General features: G+C 54.1%; 5 protein-coding genes across 5 annotated transcripts; 3 read left to right on the top strand and 2 right to left on the bottom strand.

Annotated features, from left to right (window-relative positions):
- Positions 1–2,594: 2,594 nt before the first annotated feature.
- PHACADRAFT_256842 (uncharacterized protein) lies at positions 2,595–3,456 on the bottom strand. The gene is made up of 2 exons (XM_007396154.1): positions 2,908–3,456; positions 2,595–2,854 (listed from the first exon to the last, which is right to left on the bottom strand). Exon 1 carries the CDS (start codon positions 3,366–3,368, stop codon positions 2,967–2,969), a length of 402 nt encoding a protein of 133 aa, XP_007396216.1. The 5' UTR covers positions 3,369–3,456; the 3' UTR covers positions 2,595–2,854; positions 2,908–2,966.
- Positions 3,457–6,247: 2,791 nt separating this feature from the next.
- On the top strand, positions 6,248–10,448 carry PHACADRAFT_256841 (uncharacterized protein). Its single transcript, XM_007396153.1, has 11 exons — positions 6,248–6,420; positions 6,479–7,015; positions 7,078–7,249; positions 7,300–7,484; positions 7,539–7,750; positions 7,813–7,990; positions 8,070–8,181; positions 8,236–8,417; positions 8,474–8,587; positions 8,657–8,902; positions 8,962–10,448. The coding sequence occupies exons 2-11, from the start codon at positions 6,557–6,559 to the stop codon at positions 10,420–10,422; spliced, it is 3,321 nt and encodes a 1,106-aa protein (XP_007396215.1). The 5' UTR covers positions 6,248–6,420; positions 6,479–6,556; the 3' UTR covers positions 10,423–10,448.
- A 323-nt stretch (positions 10,449–10,771) lies between these two features.
- On the top strand, positions 10,772–12,731 carry PHACADRAFT_256839 (uncharacterized protein). Its single transcript, XM_007396152.1, has one exon. The coding sequence runs from the start codon at positions 10,818–10,820 to the stop codon at positions 12,642–12,644; it is 1,827 nt and encodes a 608-aa protein (XP_007396214.1). The 5' UTR covers positions 10,772–10,817; the 3' UTR covers positions 12,645–12,731.
- An 806-nt stretch (positions 12,732–13,537) lies between these two features.
- On the bottom strand, positions 13,538–15,913 carry PHACADRAFT_174062 (uncharacterized protein). Its single transcript, XM_007396151.1, has 4 exons — positions 14,807–15,913; positions 14,642–14,744; positions 14,463–14,584; positions 13,538–14,413 (listed from the first exon to the last, which is right to left on the bottom strand). Exons 1-4 carry the CDS (start codon positions 15,828–15,830, stop codon positions 14,226–14,228), a joined length of 1,437 nt encoding a protein of 478 aa, XP_007396213.1. The 5' UTR covers positions 15,831–15,913; the 3' UTR covers positions 13,538–14,225.
- Positions 15,914–16,269: 356 nt separating this feature from the next.
- On the top strand, positions 16,270–17,287 carry PHACADRAFT_174060 (uncharacterized protein; the record flags this gene model as incomplete). The annotated part of the gene is made up of 5 exons (XM_007396150.1): positions 16,270–16,483; positions 16,542–16,624; positions 16,677–16,892; positions 16,918–17,127; positions 17,180–17,287. Exons 1-5 carry the CDS (start codon positions 16,390–16,392, stop codon positions 17,285–17,287), a joined length of 711 nt encoding a protein of 236 aa, XP_007396212.1. The 5' UTR covers positions 16,270–16,389.
- Between the last annotated feature and the right edge of the window lie 1,670 nt (positions 17,288–18,957).

The following is an 18,957-nucleotide window of genomic DNA, read 5'->3' as shown; positions in this document are numbered from 1 at the left end:
GAAAGGAAAGCATGGAGCGGCAGCAGCCACGTGACGCGTGATGCGCCAGTTATGACTGCACCATGGCCACAGAACTCGACACACCATCCGTAAGATCTCGCCAGATGTCAATATGGCAGAAGAACAGGTTGTCATCACACTCTCCATTAATCTTGAGATATCGCGGATGACGCAGAAAACGATGAGTCTATAACTCTATAATGTTACAAGGACCACGGAAAAGGGCTCTCGAGCACGTGATGGCACACTAAAAAGGCAGTCACAGGAGTGACAAAAAAAGTGAGCTTGTGACGTTACTTTCTCCATCTTGTTAACTGACCCCCAAAGGGGAATCGAAAGTGTCACATACCCTTCAGTTGTCATCTATCAAGAATATTTTGACTTGATCAGTCACGGGAGACCTGTTTGGCAACACCCAGAGGAAGAAATAAGTATTTGTGACATCAGCAACATGACCTCCACAGGTATACTCTGCCACCTCTTCAACTTCACTCTCCCCTGTGACCATCCTGTTAACCATGTTCCAGCCAATTCCAAGGTTTTTGAGCTGGGTCTGTCTGACATAAAGCAGACCAGGATCCATCTTGAACAACTTAAAGGGGCCATTCTCACCTCCCCAGGAGTCGATGAAACAAAACCAGGGCTAGGGTAGGTGGCAGTTCTTCAAATGTCTCTATCATACTAACTTGTCAAAATATTGCAGCGCAGAGAATGTTATGACCATTGGTACCCGATGTCCAGATCATTTGTTCGTGTGCACCAAGAATGCCAGAGCAGTCCTCTTCCTTCCAGAAGGTGCCGCCCTCGTCGAGTTGACCGACCGAACCCAGCACCATATCCACGATTACTGTGTCAAACATATCAGGGGCTGCGCAGTATATTTGCGTGAGGGTAAAGAGTGATTAGTGCCTCAGCTTATCTAAAATCTGCTCGTCGTAACTGGCATCATCAAATCTTCCATCTGGGCAAAGGGGATCTATGCGAAGAACCCTCTGATAGACCCTGAGTGGGAGCAAATTTGGACACTATTCCCTACCTGCCAAAGGACTCGCCTCGGCCCAATAGTTGTGGGATACACAGGTCTGTGCGATCCAGATACTTACGAGTTGTTCCTGCGCAATAGTGGTGTCTTCATTCTGGAGTCCCGTTTCAAGACACGCCAGAGTCTACGTGACGTATGCATGCCTCGCATTGAAGGCTCAATGCACCATGGCACATTGACTACCTTACAGGTGGGAGGGAAAACAATGTGAGTTGTCTTTGATGTTGATCTTGTGAGGAGGTTTACCAGAGTGTGCACTTTTAATGCCATGATGCTGTCGAAGAGATTCTCAATTATATCCTCAAAGTACGTCTGTGCTTACACTTATTAATATTATGATGATGACCTACTACGTCACTTAGTATTCATCTGCTAAAGTTGTTGTCACCGGGACTCAGGATTTACGCGCATTGGTGTCCTGTATGCTGACACCACTCACAAGAAAATGAAGCTCATGCCATGGTACAGCTGTCATCTAATAGTTTTGAGAAGTACCTGAAAAAGATACGCCCCAAGATTATAGCTAACGACGCAAAGGGTGTGTGCCTACCATCTCTATCACTGTTTTCTGGGCAAGACTGACGCAGGCCCGATCACAGTTGAGTCGGTGGACATCGAGAGTTTGAGTGATCCTGCTGAGAAATAGTTTTTGTCGAGTTTCTTAGCGCAAGTGTCTTCAGGCTTATTTATCAGATGTTCTGGTTCAAAATTTGCCTTGAGGAGTCAGAGGATGTATCTTCTTGAATGCAGTTGTGCAGTAGAGTTTGGTAATACTACCAGTCTGACACCATTCGGGACCGATCTGACATAAAGATAAGTGGCATTGGCAGGATCAAAACATACGAGCTCAAGGTCCACCTTCGCAGCAGTATGGTCATGGCAAGGTCCGTCGCTGGCACTTGTGTTTGAGCTGTATTGTAAGCTACGCACTGTCGGCCTTTCCAGCTGTCCTCAAAGTGTCGAAACAGCTGTTTCGGAGCTGGCTGGCTGTAGACCAAGGCTTAGCAATATTTGGTAAACAATCATGGTGGAATTCGGAGGGTGAGTAAGGATCTCATTGTTATCCGGGCGTCTATCCTGCAAATCGCGGTAAGTAGATGTCACTGATGCGGTCAGTAAATCGGTATATAGCAGCGCAGATCCCGCCCATCTTCACCGGCCACCAGTGAGCCAGAGCTCAGAAAAAGGAGATATTTCACAGGCCATCCAATGATGTCACTCGTGGATTGAAAGTGCGAACAGTCTGCGCTCACCTACTGAGACCGCGAGACGTGACGCAGCCCTGAAGGCCTGAAGATCGTCTTCTGAACGCCGGACCTGGGTGTCGGGACGCCTGCGACGGAGCGCCCAAGGCGAAATGTACTGCATGAAGTCTGGACAGTGCCCAGCGGACAACTTTGCATTCATAGATTCGCTTATGCGTGGGTAGCCGGGCCCTACGTCGGGCCACAGTTCAAACGAGCAATGACGTCTCCTTATTGTCGGGTACGAGGCGGGAGCGGACTTGTCAGGAGGACATCCTCCTTGGGAATGCCAGGGTCACAGGGTACGTTCAATTTCTGGCGAACTGCCATGGAGAGGTACAACCGAGAGCCCAGAGAATATGAGTAGTGTAAACGAAGAATGGCAGCAGCTGGGGATAGCAGAGTCGACAGACCATTACCCTAGCAGGTTATCCTAAGACCTAGACGCAGCAACGACCTTCAGGCATGATCCCAGTATATACTTGTACAAGTGTGCGAACAGAGTGAGCCCCAATGACGGGACACGGAGGGGCAATGGTGGTATCGATGAATGTCAGAATGAATGAGTCTGGAGCACAGGCCACTCAGCGTGAGAGCTGGAAGAAAAAAGGGCCGGCGCACCAGTGACGGGGTATGGGTTCCAAACACGTGGGTATGCAGGGAATGTCCTCCTCCTCCTCTCAATACCTCGCCGCAGCCTTCGGGGCGGGCGCGCGGTCGATGCTCCAGGTCTGCTTGTTCGACAGCACGTCGGAGACCTTCTTCTTGAGCAAGATGTCCTCGAGGTCCGGCGAGGAACGCTCGGGGCGGAATGGGACGAAGATCGGGCCCTTCTTCGCGCCCTGCGCGCCGCCTGCCTTGCTCGGGCTCGCGTGCCTTGGCTGCGGCGCGGCGAGCGCGGGCGGTGCTGCTGTGGATGGCGGGGCAGTGGCGAGCGTCGCGGAGCTCGGCAGCGGCATCGGGTACTGCGAGGGCGCGGCCGGCTTGGGCAGCAGGCCCGAGGTGTTGGTGAAGGGATGCACGGCGAGGGGGTCGAAGGACGCGAGGACGGAGGACTGCGACATGACAGACGAGTGCGACATGGCGGTTGGTGTGCGAGTGGGTACGGTGTGGGGAGTCGCTCGTCGAGTGGTGCAGCGGTGGGGTGTTACAGAGAAGAGCCTAGGAGTTGAGCGGTGACCCAGGCAGGATGCGATCTGGAGCAAAAAGAGGCCGAAGGAGGGCTGGTTAAATAGTCAGGGAGCTCGGAGCCACAAAGACTCATCGGACTCGGAGGACGAGTTCCGGCAGAACCACGGCGGTTTGGCCGCCAGGCCCTCGGGCTCCTGCACTCCGTCACATGGCACCCGGAGACAGGTGAATCGCTGCCCTTTTCCAGCTCACATCGCAGGGCCGGCGTTTCGCAGATCTGGCGGTTGCGCCTGCCCGATCGCCCTCCTTTGGGCCTCAGATCCGTGCTCAATTTTGCGTCCTGCGCCTGCCTGTGCCCGGCGCAGAAGCACAGGGCTGCAGCGCACGACGCCTGGACAACCACAACCTTGCTTCCCCACACGACAGATCGCCGAGACGCATGTGGGGAGAGGTAGGCACGGTTGTGCACGAGGCTCAGCCAGCCAAGGGCCTCGTTTACGAGGGTATTTTGGATCGGCTGCCAGCAGGCACCTCGAAACGTCAGCAAGGACACAAGGCGGGAGGACGAATGTGATTTCTGCAATCATTTGAGATGTATGAAGGGCGCACGACCTGCACCGACTAGGAAACTATCTGCTCATACGGACGGCCGGTTCTCAAGCCGACGGACGAGTGCAGTAAGTTTATCAGCGAGAAGCAACGGGACCCCATGCCTAGCGACCTTCATGCATCCTAGCGCAATCCCGTAACGAAGGTCAGGAGGTTCGAGAGAATACTCCCACACCTTCGGCAGCCAGGGCCTGTAGACACCAGACCGGGTTGTTCTTCGCCAGTACGGCGGTAGAAGAAGAGAAGCCACTCTCACGAGTGTCTGGGAGGGGTGCACTATTCGCTTGACCACGCCGACGAGCAGACTCTCACTTCCATACATGGACAGTAACGCGCGCTGTGCTTCGAGGATGTTACGGCAGCCTCCAAGGGTGCAACGGGGCGATACCTGGGAGGCTCTCAACGTCACCTGAACATCGCTCGAGTCAGAGAACCCCCTCGGACGGAGCCAACTCAACCTAGATTGCAAGACTTCGACTCGGGTCGCGGGTCTGCAGAGCAGTCGCACACCATCTTACGTGTCTGGATGTCGACCACAGCTGAGCGTGAGCACGGCTTTGTGTATCGTGGCTGTAATCACCGGGAGACGCGCAGTGCCGGTGACTCCTTCTGAAGAGCGCGATCATTATCTCGAGCACGAGACTCTGTTTTCATTGAATTTGGGGCCTTGATCAAATGCTGGATCACCCCGAACCTGTCGCAGCGTACAGAAAGAGGCCAGAGGAGCCAAAGTGAGTAAAACGTCCCTAATTTAAAAGTGGAGATGTGGATCTGTCGCTGGCCCTCTAAGAGAGAACGGAGAGGCAGCAGACGCGTACGTAACTTGACGAAATCCAGGGTGCGGTGTATATGGGCGACACACGACGCCGCAGCGCGCGATTCATCAAGGGTGGCAATAGCGGGCTCCTTGCTTGAACTGTCCGGACTCCCCTGGACGTCAACAAGCCAACCAAACCACCGATGCCACCGAGGACCGAGTCGCCTGGGCGCTCAATCCGGCGCTCGACCAATCAGATTCCATTTTGCCAACAATCGGCTCGCGCTGCGAAATGTAACAGGGTTAACGATCGACCCAAGGTGGAGCACTTACTTCGACGTCATCCAAAGCTGCAAGCACTGTCTCACGCAACGCAAGTCTATTTCCACGAAGCCGCCTGCGGGCAGCAGGATACAAAGTTGCCTGCTGTATCACAGCGGGCGGTTGTCTCATCATGCCGACAGACACGGCGAACAAGCGAGGCAAAATGCGAGCGCACACAGCAGACGCTTTTACATAGCCAGGTACGTTGCATCATGGGAAGACATTCGGGGGTTCGTCTAGGAGGATCGCCCGCCCCCAATATTGGAGACAGCGACGAAAATGGCCAAGGCTCGAGATAGAGACACGCCCATCACGCCGCTCTTCTCCGCCATTCCCGCAGAGGGGTACGTCACAGATCGTCGTCTGTCTTCGTGCGGAAAGACGAAGAGGGTTAACATAGGAGTGCGGTCGGAAGACCGGCGGGGAGCCGCTTGGCTTGTCGAAACATGCGTGGCATTCGAATCACACGCTTGAAGGGCCTCTTAGAGTTAGGCTCTGCACAGAGATGCACGGTATCGCGGCACCGTAGCACCTTCGAGAACTTGTACTGAATGCTGCTGAAACAGCGACCCAGCATAATCACTCCGCGCGGCTTCTGTGTCGGGCCTTCTCGTGCACGGAGAGATGAGTGTTTCGAGCAAGTATTGGAAACCCTCACCGAACGGTCACAAGCATGAGAGTCTTGTATGAGCCCCTGCTGACCAACTCGAGCACAGCGGAAGTAGTCGTCAGAGTCCAGCCCCGCGGATACACTCAGCTGCTGCTTTTGGAGAGAGAGTTCATGACGCGGAGATGGGCTTACGACAGACGAAAATTTTGCAGGAAATTTGCTCTTGTAGAGTTCAGAAAGGCAAAGATAGGGTACCGAGCGGCTTCAATGACGACCAAGTTCGCGCGTCGGGGGCAAACTCTGAACCTTCCAATTCGGGCGTTTGATGGCGGGACACGTGACTCCCATCACAACTTTTTGTGCCAAGCTGCGCGCTCAGGACACCCTGCGGGACGCGATGTCCACAACTCTTCCTCTCTTTTGGCACCTCTCCTCGGCCTCGAAGAAGGAGCGCGTCGACGCCTCCGTAAAGCTCATCTCTGCTCTCGAGCATTTTCAGGAGCAGTTCGCGCACAAGGAGCACTCTGAAGCGACCTCCGAAGACGAGGACGAGCAGGGAGACAACGATGCCGCGGGAGTGAAAGGGGACGGTCTCGACGTCCTGAACGCGCAGGATGTATCGTACTCAATTAGGCGCCTCATACGGGGTCTGGCGAGTCCGCGCGAGAGCAGTCGGCTTGGATTTGCAGTCGCTTTGACAGAGGTGCGCCGGCTCTCCTTCACCCGCATGTTCTCGCTGACTGTATGCGCATGAATTCCAGCTGCTGTCCCGCATCAGCACTGTGACATGCTCGCAAATCGTTTCCCTGATCCTCGATTCTGCCAAGACGCAGGGATCCATGACCGGTCAAGAAGAACGCGACGTCCTCTTCGCTCGCCTCTTCGGACTCACGGCTGTCATCCAGTCTGGCTTGCTTGTTAGGAATACACCTGTGCCTACCTCTGCGTCATCTCAGCCTGCTGCATCAGATTTGGCGAATTTTCAGGAGGTACTTTCTCAACTGCTCTCTTTGGGCGAGAAGAAGTCTTGGATTCGTGAGAGCGCTTGGTGGACCATTGGACTTGCAATCGATGCTCTCGGACAATCCGGCGTTCCATGGAAACATGATGCTTTCGACGCAACTATTAAAACCACCTTTGCCGAGAACAAAGCCTGGTCTCCCGAGAAAATCGCGTTGGCCCTCAAGCTGCAGAAGTGCTGTCCGGACCGAGAGTGGGCGAAGCTGTTGGGTTCTTCCTTCAAAAAGCCACGCGTCGTGCATACCAGCAATTACAATACACTTGCGCGCATTCTTAAGGCATGCTTCCGCATTAAACGGATCGACGGAAAAAGTGCTTAATAACTTGCCATATGTAACAGGATCTGCAAGCCGACGAAGACGATGATGCGGACGTCTCCAAGGTCAAAGCAAGTACTTGGAAACCGCAAGTTCATTATGTCTGGGACATGCTCCTTGACGAAGTCCTATTGTCGGATATCGTCCAATCCTCTGAGAAATCCTTCCCAGAGTTTTTCCGTATACTCGTGGATGGTTAGTGCGCTCTACTTCTGCGTCGGGCATGTGTTGACTGTTCCCCTTAGAATCTCTGTTCTCCGCAGCTTCTTCGCCTGAACGGAAATACTGGGGTTTCCAATTATTCCAAAAAGCACTGCCTCGAATTGCTCCCGCCGATCTGCAGATGTTGTTCACAAAGAATTTCATGCGTTCATGGATAAACCACCTCTCGAACAGCGACCGATATCTGCACAAGATTGCAAAGCAAGTGGTACGTCCCTGCGCTATCTGCTGTTTATCTCCCGGGACACTTACGATTGGTCAGGCTAGCGACATTCAGAATGTCGTGAAGAGCAACCCAACGGTCGGTTTCGCCCTCATTCTCCAGCTTACGGGCGTGCACGGGAACCATCAGTTCGACAAACTCACGAAAACGAAAACGGTCGAGACGATCCTCGCGAACATGAGTCACGACGGAATCCAGAGCTATATCGAGTACCTGCTGAAACAGGTCAACGACGAGCAGGGAAGCCAAGCGTGCGTTTCGGCAAGCTCCCTGTTCGTTGGAAGCGGGAACTGACATCATTCCGCGTCGGCAGGACAGAAGTGCTGGCTCTGAACGCCCGGCGTGCATGGATCGTCGACCAGCTTGCGGCACTGGTCAGGAACGGCGCCATCCCCAAGGACGATCAGTGGGTCCAGACGATTCTCGACTGGCTTGCTGTCCACGGTCTCTTCGCCATCAAGAAAAAGTCCGAAAACTCAAAGTTTGTCGCGGTACGTTCTTCCATGGCGTCATGACCGTGCGCGTTATTGGCCGTACTGACGCTCGTTCCTGCGTGGCTGCGCCTTTTAGCTTTGGGAGCTGCCCAGCCCTGTCTTCTCGGACAGTCTGCGTAAGGCTTGCAGAGAGCGCCTGCTCAGCTCCTTGGCTGACCTCACTACGCACACCACGGTGATCAAAACAGGTACGTGTTCGTGCTAAATTGTGGAGAGCGGTGTGTGTTCATGCGTGCATACAGATGATAAGACTGCGAAGATCGCGGCGTCTGCGTCGGACGGGCTGTTCTGGATCTCAAGAGTTCTCACGACGATAGGAGAATTGGAAAAGGACACCAAGCACGTCACTGCGCTCTCCGAAATTGATGAGGAAGAGTTGGCCCTGCGGCAAAAGGCCCGCGAGCTCACTGAGCGTCTTCGTGAGGTAAGGGGGGCACCCTCGTTCCCTCGCGGGGTCGTGCGCTCACACCCGTCGGGTAGGTGTCGGATGAGAAAGACGACTCGTCCAAGGGCGCAGAGCTGTTACTTTCCGCGGCCCTGCTGCACCAGTACTGTCTTGATGATGCGGAAGACAGCGACACGGAAGCATTAGAGGCGAGTTTTTCCGATCAGCTTTATCTTCGCACCGTGCGCCTGAAGGCTGACCCGCGACCACGCTTGCAGAGCTGCGTCGACGGCGTGTCCCGGATGTTTCCTGTGGAGAGCAAGAAGCCGAAGAAGTCGCGCAAGCCCACGTCCGGCGCCACGCAGGACGGAGATGCTGATGCACCCGAGCCGGTGGACGTGCTCGTGGACACCGTCATCGGCTTCCTGGAGAAGGCGACGGCGTACATGCGGGCCGTGGCCAACCAGGTGTTCTCGCTTCTCACCGGAGCCGTCACAGAGAGCACGATCGACCTCATACTTGCGGTACGTCTATACTCCTATCAAGTCATGCTGCGCTGCTTCTCAACATGGGGCCCCGATAGCAATTGGAGCGCAGAGATCCGGCAGAGCTCGCAGAAGATGACGGAACCGAGGAGATAAGCGGAGGGGACGGCGAAGGCGAGGAAGACGAGGAAGACGAGGAAGACGTGTCGTCCTCTGGTGCGGACGATGACGTTGGTGAAGACGACGAAGACCTCGACGCGGCCGCCGATCCCGAGCTCCGGCGCAAAATTGAGGAAGCCCTCCACGTGAACGGCGTGCAGGGTGCGGCGGGCGAGTCAGACAGCGGGTCTGAGGAGGAGCTCATGGATGACGAGCAGATGATGGCGATCGACGAGCAGCTCGCGGCCGTGTTCCGTGCGCGTATGGGTGAGAGGAAGCTCGCGAAGGGTGTTGACGCGCAGCGCGAGGCGACGCACTACAAGAACCGAGTGCTTGACCTCCTCGACACGTTCATCCGCCGCCAGCCCGCCAGCCCGCTGGTCATCAGGCTCATCTTGCCCCTTACCGAGCTTATCGTCAGTTCTGGTGCCGACGAGAAACAGCTCGCGGAGAAGGCGACGGGCATCTTGCGCTCGAGGATCGGAAAGAGCAAGGACGTGCTCACTGAGGTGGACGTCGAACAGGCAGCCGAGGTCCTCAAGGAGATCCACCTCCGCGCGCGCAAAGCCGCCACCGGCGACGTCCTGGCAACACTTGGTCAGTGCTCGCTCTACGTCATTAAGTGCCTGCTGCACGCCAAGGCCAGCGGAGCTGTCCTCGACGCCTACCGCGAGTCGCTCGCCGACTTTGCTACGCGCAAGACCTCGCGCCTCAACACGGCCTTCCTGCAGGGCTTCGTCCGCCGCCACGCCGACGCGGCCTGGAGCCTGCGTGACGACATACTCGCGGCCGCCAAGGATGCCGTGAACGGCTACCGCCAGCTGCAGGTCTTCCAACTCGTGCAGACGCTCTTCGCGCAGCGCCCGGCGGCGGACGTCGACGCCGTAGAGGCCCTCGCGTTCACGCGTGCGCTCCGTGAGGCGATGCTCATGGCCTTGCGCGGCGCATGTGCAAGCGGCAGCGAACGGCTCACGCCGCCGCAGGTGAAGGAGCTCCTCAGGCTCGTGCTCGCCGGTGTCCGGTACACGCGCCGGGTCGCCTCGTCCGCCGAGGCCGTCAGGGCCACCTGGGACGCCGCCGCGTGGGAGACCCTCGCGGGCGAGCTCGCTACGTCTGCACGACTCAAGGCGTCGACAGGCCTCCAGGCGACGTGCCGCCAGGTCGTGCAGCTGATCGAAAAGGACGATGGCGTCGGCGGTGTGGCGAAGGTGAAGGCGAAGAAGAGAAAGGCAGACGCGATGGATGCGGACGACGATGCAGGCAACGCACAGAGGAGCGACGAGGTGGAGGAGACGGGCGCAGAAGAGGCCAAGGATGCTGAGATGGAGGACGATGAGGCGGAAGAGAAAGTGAAGAAGCCGAAGCGGAAGAAACAGAAAGCGAGCAAGTCGTCTGCGTAATGACTCGTCGCATCTTCCTTGCTAGCCTTAACTACAGAGGGTTGTGCAATCCAGGCTACGCTGTATTTTCTTTTTGTGTGCCAAGCTGTGGGAGAATGCTGGCCTCGTTGCGACATGCTCAAGCTGCCTCGGCGCTACGCCACAATGGCTGCGGTCTGATCCGAGACGCCGGATGCCGGACGTTACTGTATCTTCAACCCTTGTCCGAACTCAACCGTGACTTGTTAAGCATCGCGTCAGGACCAGAGTTTGGCTGTCATAATTTGTTGTTTGCGTGAGTACATCTGCGCTGCTAATTTACAGCAACAGCGTTAGTAACTGTATCCCGTCCCCCTTGGGAACCAAAGTGTTGACTATCAAGCAGCTTGCCTTATTCAGGTCCAGAATCGGCGACAATGATAGCTACCGGTGCTTATGTCCCTCTTTCTAACGAAGAACGCTTGAAGATCGAGGCAGGGATTGAACACCACAGGATCGAAGCAGCACGACTGATTCGTCGTCTCAACGCGAGTACACTCGTGATGTGTCTCCCGGATGAACTGTTGGTGGAGATCTTCACGCTATGCATTCCTTTGCGCCATGACAACATATATGGACCTAGCTGGAATCATGCACCACATTACGGGTGGCTGCGACTGACGCATGTCTGCCATCACTGGCGAGAAGTTGCCCTACACATGTCCGCGCTTTGGACGAACATCGAGGTCACCAACCCAGAATTTGTCACCAGCTTCTTAGAGAGATCCGAGAACGCAGTGCCGCTCCATGTCCACTTCTTCGGGACGGATATGCACGGGGAAGAGCTTCAAGCTGGATGCTGGATGCCGATCCTGCGAGCTTCGTCTCGCGTCCACTCCCTCCTCATCAAACTCGGCGACTCCCTTCTAACATTTCCTCCTATATACGAATCAGGACGGGAGCTACTTCTCACCGGTATGCGAGAGTTGAATCTCGATTACACGGTAACCAGCCAGCCAACCTTGCCATGTTTCATATCACCACACCTACCACACTTGCACACTCTTCGATCTCACATGCTACCTTATCAAGTCATCAAACCCTTGCTGGCCCCATCGCTCAAATCACTCCTACTTGACCAATTGCGTATGCCAGATTCGACCATGCTGCGACCCTTTTTTGAAGCGCTCGGACAGTTGACAAGACTCGAACGCCTGGTTTTCATAGACTCTTTCTTTCCTCTGCCCGCTGATTGGCGGCAGCTTCCACTCTTTGCCGACACCGGTGCCGTGCTTCCCTCCTTGCGACATTTGCACCTGGTATCTCACACATTCGATGTGGATGTAGCCTTGGTGTTGCGAAATCTGTGCTTCCCAGGAGACGTTTCAGTCCAGATCTCACAAACAGGGATATCTCCATTCTGTGCTTTCCAGGAAGACGAAGCCCACTATCTATTCTCTGCGCTAGAGTCACGGCTCTCGGGGAGTAGCAGCGGAGCGCTCGCTTCCCCTTCACCTGTTCTGACGCTCGCTCTCCGGTCGAATCACGGTCCCGGAGGCACTAATACTTTCAACTTGAACGGATGGTCCTCAGTGATACCTCTAGATCCGGCTATTTATGAGAATGATCCGGATGGAACCATGTTCGCAACGTTACCCTCCTTGAGTTTTTCCATACGGTGGTTCTCAACGTCTATGCCGGCGGACCCGGCTAGTATGAAGAAGCTGAGCCTCGTCTCGGCGCTTCAACAAGTACAAGCCTTTGCGATTGACACATACGGAGACCACTGGCACGGCCCCGACCCAGTGAGTCCTGAAAGTCTTCAGGCCGGTCTCGCGTCCCTTTGCAAGGTGGAGACTGCCTTCGCGCGCGGTTGTGGTGTGAGGCCTCTGCTTACCGCCCTGCGGGTGCCCTGGGGACCGCACAAACAGTTTTTGTTCCCGTCGCTGAAAACTCTACACATCTTTGGCTATCAATTCGTGCATCTGTGGTCGTTCGGCGACGACTTCACGAACGAGGAAGACTCCATGAACGAGGAAGACTTCGAAATCGATCTTGTCAAGCACACCCTGGTCGAGCGAGCTCAGGGAGGTCTCCGTTTAGACAAACTCGTAATTTCAAGATGTAAAGGCATGGGTAGGGAAGAGTTAAATGAACTTAGTGAGCTTGTCAGGGAGCTGATATGGGACGATGTTGGCGTCGCGGACCCGCCCGAGGTGCTGCAGCGGCCGCGGCGTGCGGACTCGGACTCGGACTCAGACTAGCCAGTACTGACCCAGGGATTTTGCATTCTTATGCTACTTCGCTGTCCAATATAACTGCAGAGCGTGTAGTCCGAATTTTCTTGTATACCTACTCAGTGCCGTACAAGCAACATGCATGGCTGGCCTTAGCGTCAAGCCGTAGTACAGTACAGATGCGCCAGTTGCCTCCTTTGGGCGATGCCGGAAGGCTTTTCTTCTCTTAATCTTATTGTATCTCCACAAATTTCTCCACGAAGCATTCGTTATCATGTTAGTGTGCCTCTCTCTGCTGACTTTTATCCAACGGGCATAGGGCAGTCGCTGCCTCGCGGCGATCTGCCCGCCACAGCGTATATGGATACGGCGCTTCAGACTCTCATAAAACGACGGCCACCTGCCTCCCGCATGTACACTTGCGCTCGAACCACAAGGAGCCCAGCCGTCTCAGTAGCGCAACTTGTAATCTCCTGGTCGCACAAAATGGACGTCGACACGCGCTCGTCGTCGTTTCGCAACCACCGCTCAGGCAAGCAGAAGCGACCCCGCTCACCGCCGTCACCCAACCCGTACGAGCGGCCAACAGTGCGTGTCTCCTTCGCCTCAGGTTTAGGTTGCAGCTAACAGTTACCTGTGTGTGTAGAAACGCCAGTCAATTGCGGATGCTTTCGCTGTAACCCCCTTTCCGCAGCCACTCCAGCCACCGCCTGCGATGCAGGACAGGCAGGTCTCTGAAGACTGGGTGACGCGCACCCGGAGCCTAAGTATAGGCAAGGAGAATATGGAACACGAGATGAAGCTTGCACCCCTAGTAGAGATGGCAGTGTCTGGGAGCCAGGACGAAAACATGGTACGCCACTGTCCCTACCTTTTTCTCGATCTCATACAAGAGCTAATTCTCTCTTCACATCTTCCTCGCGTCGTTTAAACTAGAATATGGACCACGACGTCCCAATGCACTCCTCCCAGTCTCCAAGCCGCTCGCTGTCTGCCTTGCCGTCGATACCCAGTATACCGGTATATCCCAGCTTCTCCTCGCTCTCATCGCATTCACTTTCGTCCACTGTCGCACCATCAAGCTCGTCCTCCGCATTCTCGCATTCCACATCGCCCAGCATGCTACCACAAGCTTTCTCATCACCTTCTGCGCTGCATGATACCCACGGCCACGCCTTCTCATCGCCCCAAAATCATTCACAGTCTTCGAACGTCACACAGTCACCTCAATGCCATATGCCACCATCTGCACCAATACCCGCACGAAAACAGCGATTCACGATGGGTCCTCGCGCTGATTGTGAGAAATGTAGACTCGGAGTCCCAGGACATTGGATGCACTTTGACTAATATCCATAACGCTATCCTCTCATTGTGTTCAACGCCATTCTCCCATTGCACTCAACGCATCCTCTACTGTACGCCGTGTACTTGTCCACACTGTCACATCTTGCGCACATTCTGGTGATACCTCGATCATTGATGTTTGTACTTGATTATATCTACACGCATGAAGTCTATCGCATTGTATGTATGTATGGTAATAACAAATGTAATTATGCTGTACATGTCCGCGTAAATTCACCTAATTTGCCGTATGGAGTTGGCTCAGATAGGTAGCCCAGGATCGAAGCCACGCGGGAAGACTTGGCGGACGTTCACGTTGATACGTGCGCTGCGCATATATTCTGCGTATGGTTTCCAATCATCCCCCTGGTCACTGGAGGGGGCTGTCTGCGAGTTGAAGCTTCCGAGGAGATGCGCGGGACAGGTATCTTCGAGAATTCTCGGTACACCTGCGCGAACGCTGAGCATCGCGATGCATGAAAGTGGAAGGCAGCATACCGTGATATGCTCGCCGACACGGCCCAGACATGATGAGCACGTCTCCAGAACGCAGAAAGATTGGTACTGGCTCTGTATCACGCGTAGGCCCTCCGATGAGGAAGACTGCTGTACAGCCTAGTCTATTGGCAGCAGTAGCTATAAGAGAATATTCACGGCATGTAAGAAACACTACATACGAGATGGAGACGAGTGGCGATGCAGCGCAGAGTTCAGAGCGATCGACGTGTGCCATGAGTGTATCCGAAGTCTGATAGAAGTTCACAATGCCCGCGTCCGGCTCTAGCCAAGGTCCAGGTGAGCCAAATAGTTTGAGCCGCGACCGAGGGGGAGTCGACACGCACCATAGTCTTCTCGCCATGTCCTCCACTCCTCAATGGCCCCTCCGTCTCCTTCATCGGCAGTGATCGCAATGCCGCGATAAACATCTTCCCAATTGACACTTTGCACAGCGCGCTTGCACACCGCCCGGTACACCTCTGCGACACCGCCGCCCCTGCCACGGGTGAAGTCGTACTGCTTGTTCCCCCAGTGGTAGTGCCAGCCAATGTTCGCCCAGCGCAGCTTGGGGACGAGTGCGGCAGGCGAGCAGGGCTTCGCGTTCGGTGATGGTGCCGGTGGAGGTGTAGACAACGTCAGGAGAGTTGGCAGCAAGGAAGGAGAGGCAGGTGAATTGGAGATGAGAGTGCGTGGACCGCTAGTGGGGTCTGCCGAAGCGTTATATGGCGTAGAAGAGGCCGCCGGCGAAGATGAGGTTGAGGCTTTGGGCTGGATTGTCTCTTCGTCTGTACCGTCGTTCAAAAATTTGAGGTACACATCCCAGAGCCCTCCTGGTGGAAACAAATAGTGTGCGTCAAGATTAGTTTCGTTTGGGAGTTTGGCGTGATCTTTTAGACTCCAGTGTATGAGACGACGCTGCTCATCGGAACTCACGAATCCGGGCAGGTAAACGAGACCTGAGAGTCGGCATATCATATATTTGCATATAATGTAGGCAATGAGTATGTACATGCGCGATACAAAATGATCTCGCATACCGGAGATCCGAGGAAACACATACGCCTTGTTGCCCTTCTCGTTCACGGGTACATCGATTTGCCTCCAGTCGACAGCACCTCTCCGTCCTGTCTGCGAAGCCTCTCCGCCGCTGCCACTAGCGCAATCTGTATCTTCAAGGTGCAAATCAAGCACGCTAGACATGTCTGGTGGCGGCCATTTTGCTTTGAACCGCTTCTCCGCGGCTCTGAACGGCGTCCAACCTTCCTTGATGTCTGTGGGTCTGTTTTTCGTTGTTTTTAGATGCTGTCGGCGCGCCTTCTTCTGAGCGGGTGTGAGACGTAGATGATCAGGAGAGGCTACCGCCGTCATTTGGGCAGGCGAGAGCAGAGGTTCGAAGTCAAATGAGATGGAAAACTCCTTGGGCGCCTGCAGCACAGCTGGTGAAGAAGCGCCCGATCGGGGTAGCGATCTGAGCGTGGCGCTTCGATCGAAGTAAGTAAGTTCGCTGGTCCTCCCACGTCGCTAAGGATGGGTTCGTGTAGGTGTGTCCTACAGTTTGTACTTTTAACTTTACTGTCATATACACACGGCTGAGCAGCGCCCTAGGTTAGCGTAATCCAGTAACGTGATCATGAACATTCTGCGGTTCGTGCAACGTGCAGGTACTGCTCGCGAATGACAAAGTTCCACAAAGGTTTTCTCTCAGGATTTACGCGCATCGCCGGACTATGTGCCGTAATCTGAGAAGATGGTTTGCGTCTGGATGTAAGCGGTCTTCCTGTTACGGTGATTCGCATGAGAACACTGACAGCGACGTCACCACCGTGGCCAGTGATGACCGAGCCTGAGATGCAGTAGTAGTATATATACTCTTGCCGTCCTGAAGCTTTGCCACACGTATAGACTATAACAACCACCGAAGTGCACCATGTCAGGCTACATCCAGGACGCTATCATGCTCCTGGGCGACTCCATCACCGAAATGAGTACTGCTCCGTTCGGTCTCTGTCAACAACTTACCAGTGGGTGTCATCCCTTGGCTCGCTTCTTCGGTGCGACCTTGCTTATTGTAACTTCAAGATGTGTACAACCGCAAGCTTGACATCATCGTGCGGGGCTTCAGCGGGTACAATACGGCATGGGTTCTACCCGTCTTCGAGAAGGCACGTGTCACGCTATTTCTCGTCCTATTCGGCCTACCAAAGATTTATCTAGGTGTTTCCAAAGCGTACAGAGCGTCAAAAACTAGCCAGAATACAGCTCCTTACTATCTGGTTCGGTGCGAACGACGCCGCCTTCCCCGGGGAGCACCAGCATGTGCCGCTGGACACCTTCAAGGCGAATTTGAGCAAGCTGATCTGGATGGTCAAAGATCCCGAATCGGAGTGGTACTCTCCCGAAACTCATATCGTTCTGATTACGCCACCGCCTGTCTGCGCCGCGATTGTGGATCGAGTTCCTGCGCGTGAACGTCCCGAGGAACACTTTGGATCGCAATCTCGCTGGATCGAGGACATATGCTGAGGCAGTCAAGCAAGTAGCAGCGCAGGAAAGTGTCGTTGTGCTCGACATATGGAACCTCATCTGGGAGGCGGCCGGCAAGAAAGAAGAGAATCTGACCCAGTTCCTTTCTGACGGCCTTCACTTGGGCAAGGAAGGGTACAAGGTACGCTTTACTGCGAGAACTTCCATAGCTATTGTTCTCATCAACCCTTCAGATCGTATACGACGCTCTTATCGACGCGATACGAGAGCATTACCCAGAGATACATTATGATAAGGCCTCTATGGCATACCCACTGTATGATCCAGTGTTATCGCTCTAGCATGTTTCGCTAACACCATGCTCTCCAGGTGGTCTGATATAAACAGCGAAAATTACATGAAATTGCTCACTAGTGGCACATACGGGAAGGCTAAACTTTGAATAGAGTGCAGAGCTCGGTAAAAACCGTTGCTCTATGTCCCTATGCGCATGTCAGATATCAAAAATGAATACTACCGTGACGGCGATCATTCGTAGTTCACTGCCTGGTAACTCTGCGAGGAGCAGGGCTACTGTCCTTCGTCCACGGCCTCAGGATGTAAGCGCTTCATATCCAGTAAGAGGGGCCCGCCCGGAGCGGAAGGTCGGGAACGTAGAGGTCCTGCGATATTAAATGTCTCAAATGTCAATGCAGAAGCAAAGGTGTAAGTGAACCTGGGATGCAATAGGTACACGCGAGTAGGGCAAGGCGACTATACCAATGAGATAACAGGGATAAATTTTCCTTCGTCTAACGGAGCTCGAGGACTTTGAGCGTAGAGAGAGACCGTCCGCCCATCATATGTGCGTCATATATTATTGGAGCGGAGGCTCGTAAATCAGCTGAATCGTTGGTCGCGAGGTAGTGAAGGCCGCAGGCTGCAGACCGCCGCAAATGTCAAGCTGGACGAGTACGAATAATTTATTTGTCTGAGTTACGCGGCATACACGCTTGTTTAGGAATATAACTTGAATACTCAATACAAATTATTGTTTATACTAACGTAATTTTACTGTTATCCTGAACATTGAGTGGTGCAACAAATGAGATTAGGGTATCGTTGCAGGCAACCCTTTGCAAGTGGTGGGAAAACAAACCAGAGTAGTGCGGGAGGACTGTTATAATGGGCATGGTGGCGTGGGATATCATTTCCTCTTTCGTCTCTGACTCCAGTATAGTAGTACGACTCACTTCCGACTCATACGGCGCAGTTCCTCTGACTCACCCGCAGTCCCTTTGACTAGTAGACTAGTTCTTAGGTTAGGCTGAGCAGTAGTATAAATACCCCGCGCATGTACAGTAGTACCCCAGCTTTCAGCTCCTTTGTAAATCCATGTTTCTTTATTCTGCTCTAACCTCATCTGCGGATAAGGCAATCAGACAAGCTTCAGGCTTGCTAAGAAACCTCTGCCATAACATTAGCTGAAAGCTTCTCAACAAGGCAAACCTAAGACAGGTCTACGCCACAAAGAATAGTCAAGATGACTACCCCACAAGTAACTGGAGTGAATGACTATGTTACAGCAGCACACAGACACAACCTCAGGCCTGACGATAGGCACAACTACAACTGATATGACAAAGGACATTGGAGGAGTTGTTTTGAACAACCCTGCCCCAACCGATACTACGCATACCAAGGAACTGTACGAGTACCACAAGGACTCGTCCTCTGTGACCCAGAACAAGTAACCTTTCTCCAAGAAAGAGACAGGCTTAACGAAGAAGCCAGGCTTAGAGAAGAACAAGCCCAACAACCACTATCCACCAGCACACCACCATCCAGACCACATACACCACATCCGTATGATCAATTTCGCAGACACAGCCAAGCACCCAGCGGAGCAGAAACCTCTACCTCTATTGAAGTAGACAATGAAACACCTGAAGTACAAAAGCAAGGATCACTTCAGGGACCAGAAATCAGACTTGAACCATTTGACATTCCCCTGCCAAACCTTGACATACCA

This window comes from Phanerochaete carnosa (assembly GCF_000300595.1).
Source record: "Phanerochaete carnosa HHB-10118-sp unplaced genomic scaffold PHACAscaffold_5, whole genome shotgun sequence".
Taxonomy (NCBI): Eukaryota; Fungi; Basidiomycota; class Agaricomycetes; order Polyporales; family Phanerochaetaceae; genus Phanerochaete; species Phanerochaete carnosa.
The sequence above is the reverse complement of the archived record's forward strand: the minus strand, read 5'-3'. Positions and strand labels throughout refer to the sequence as shown.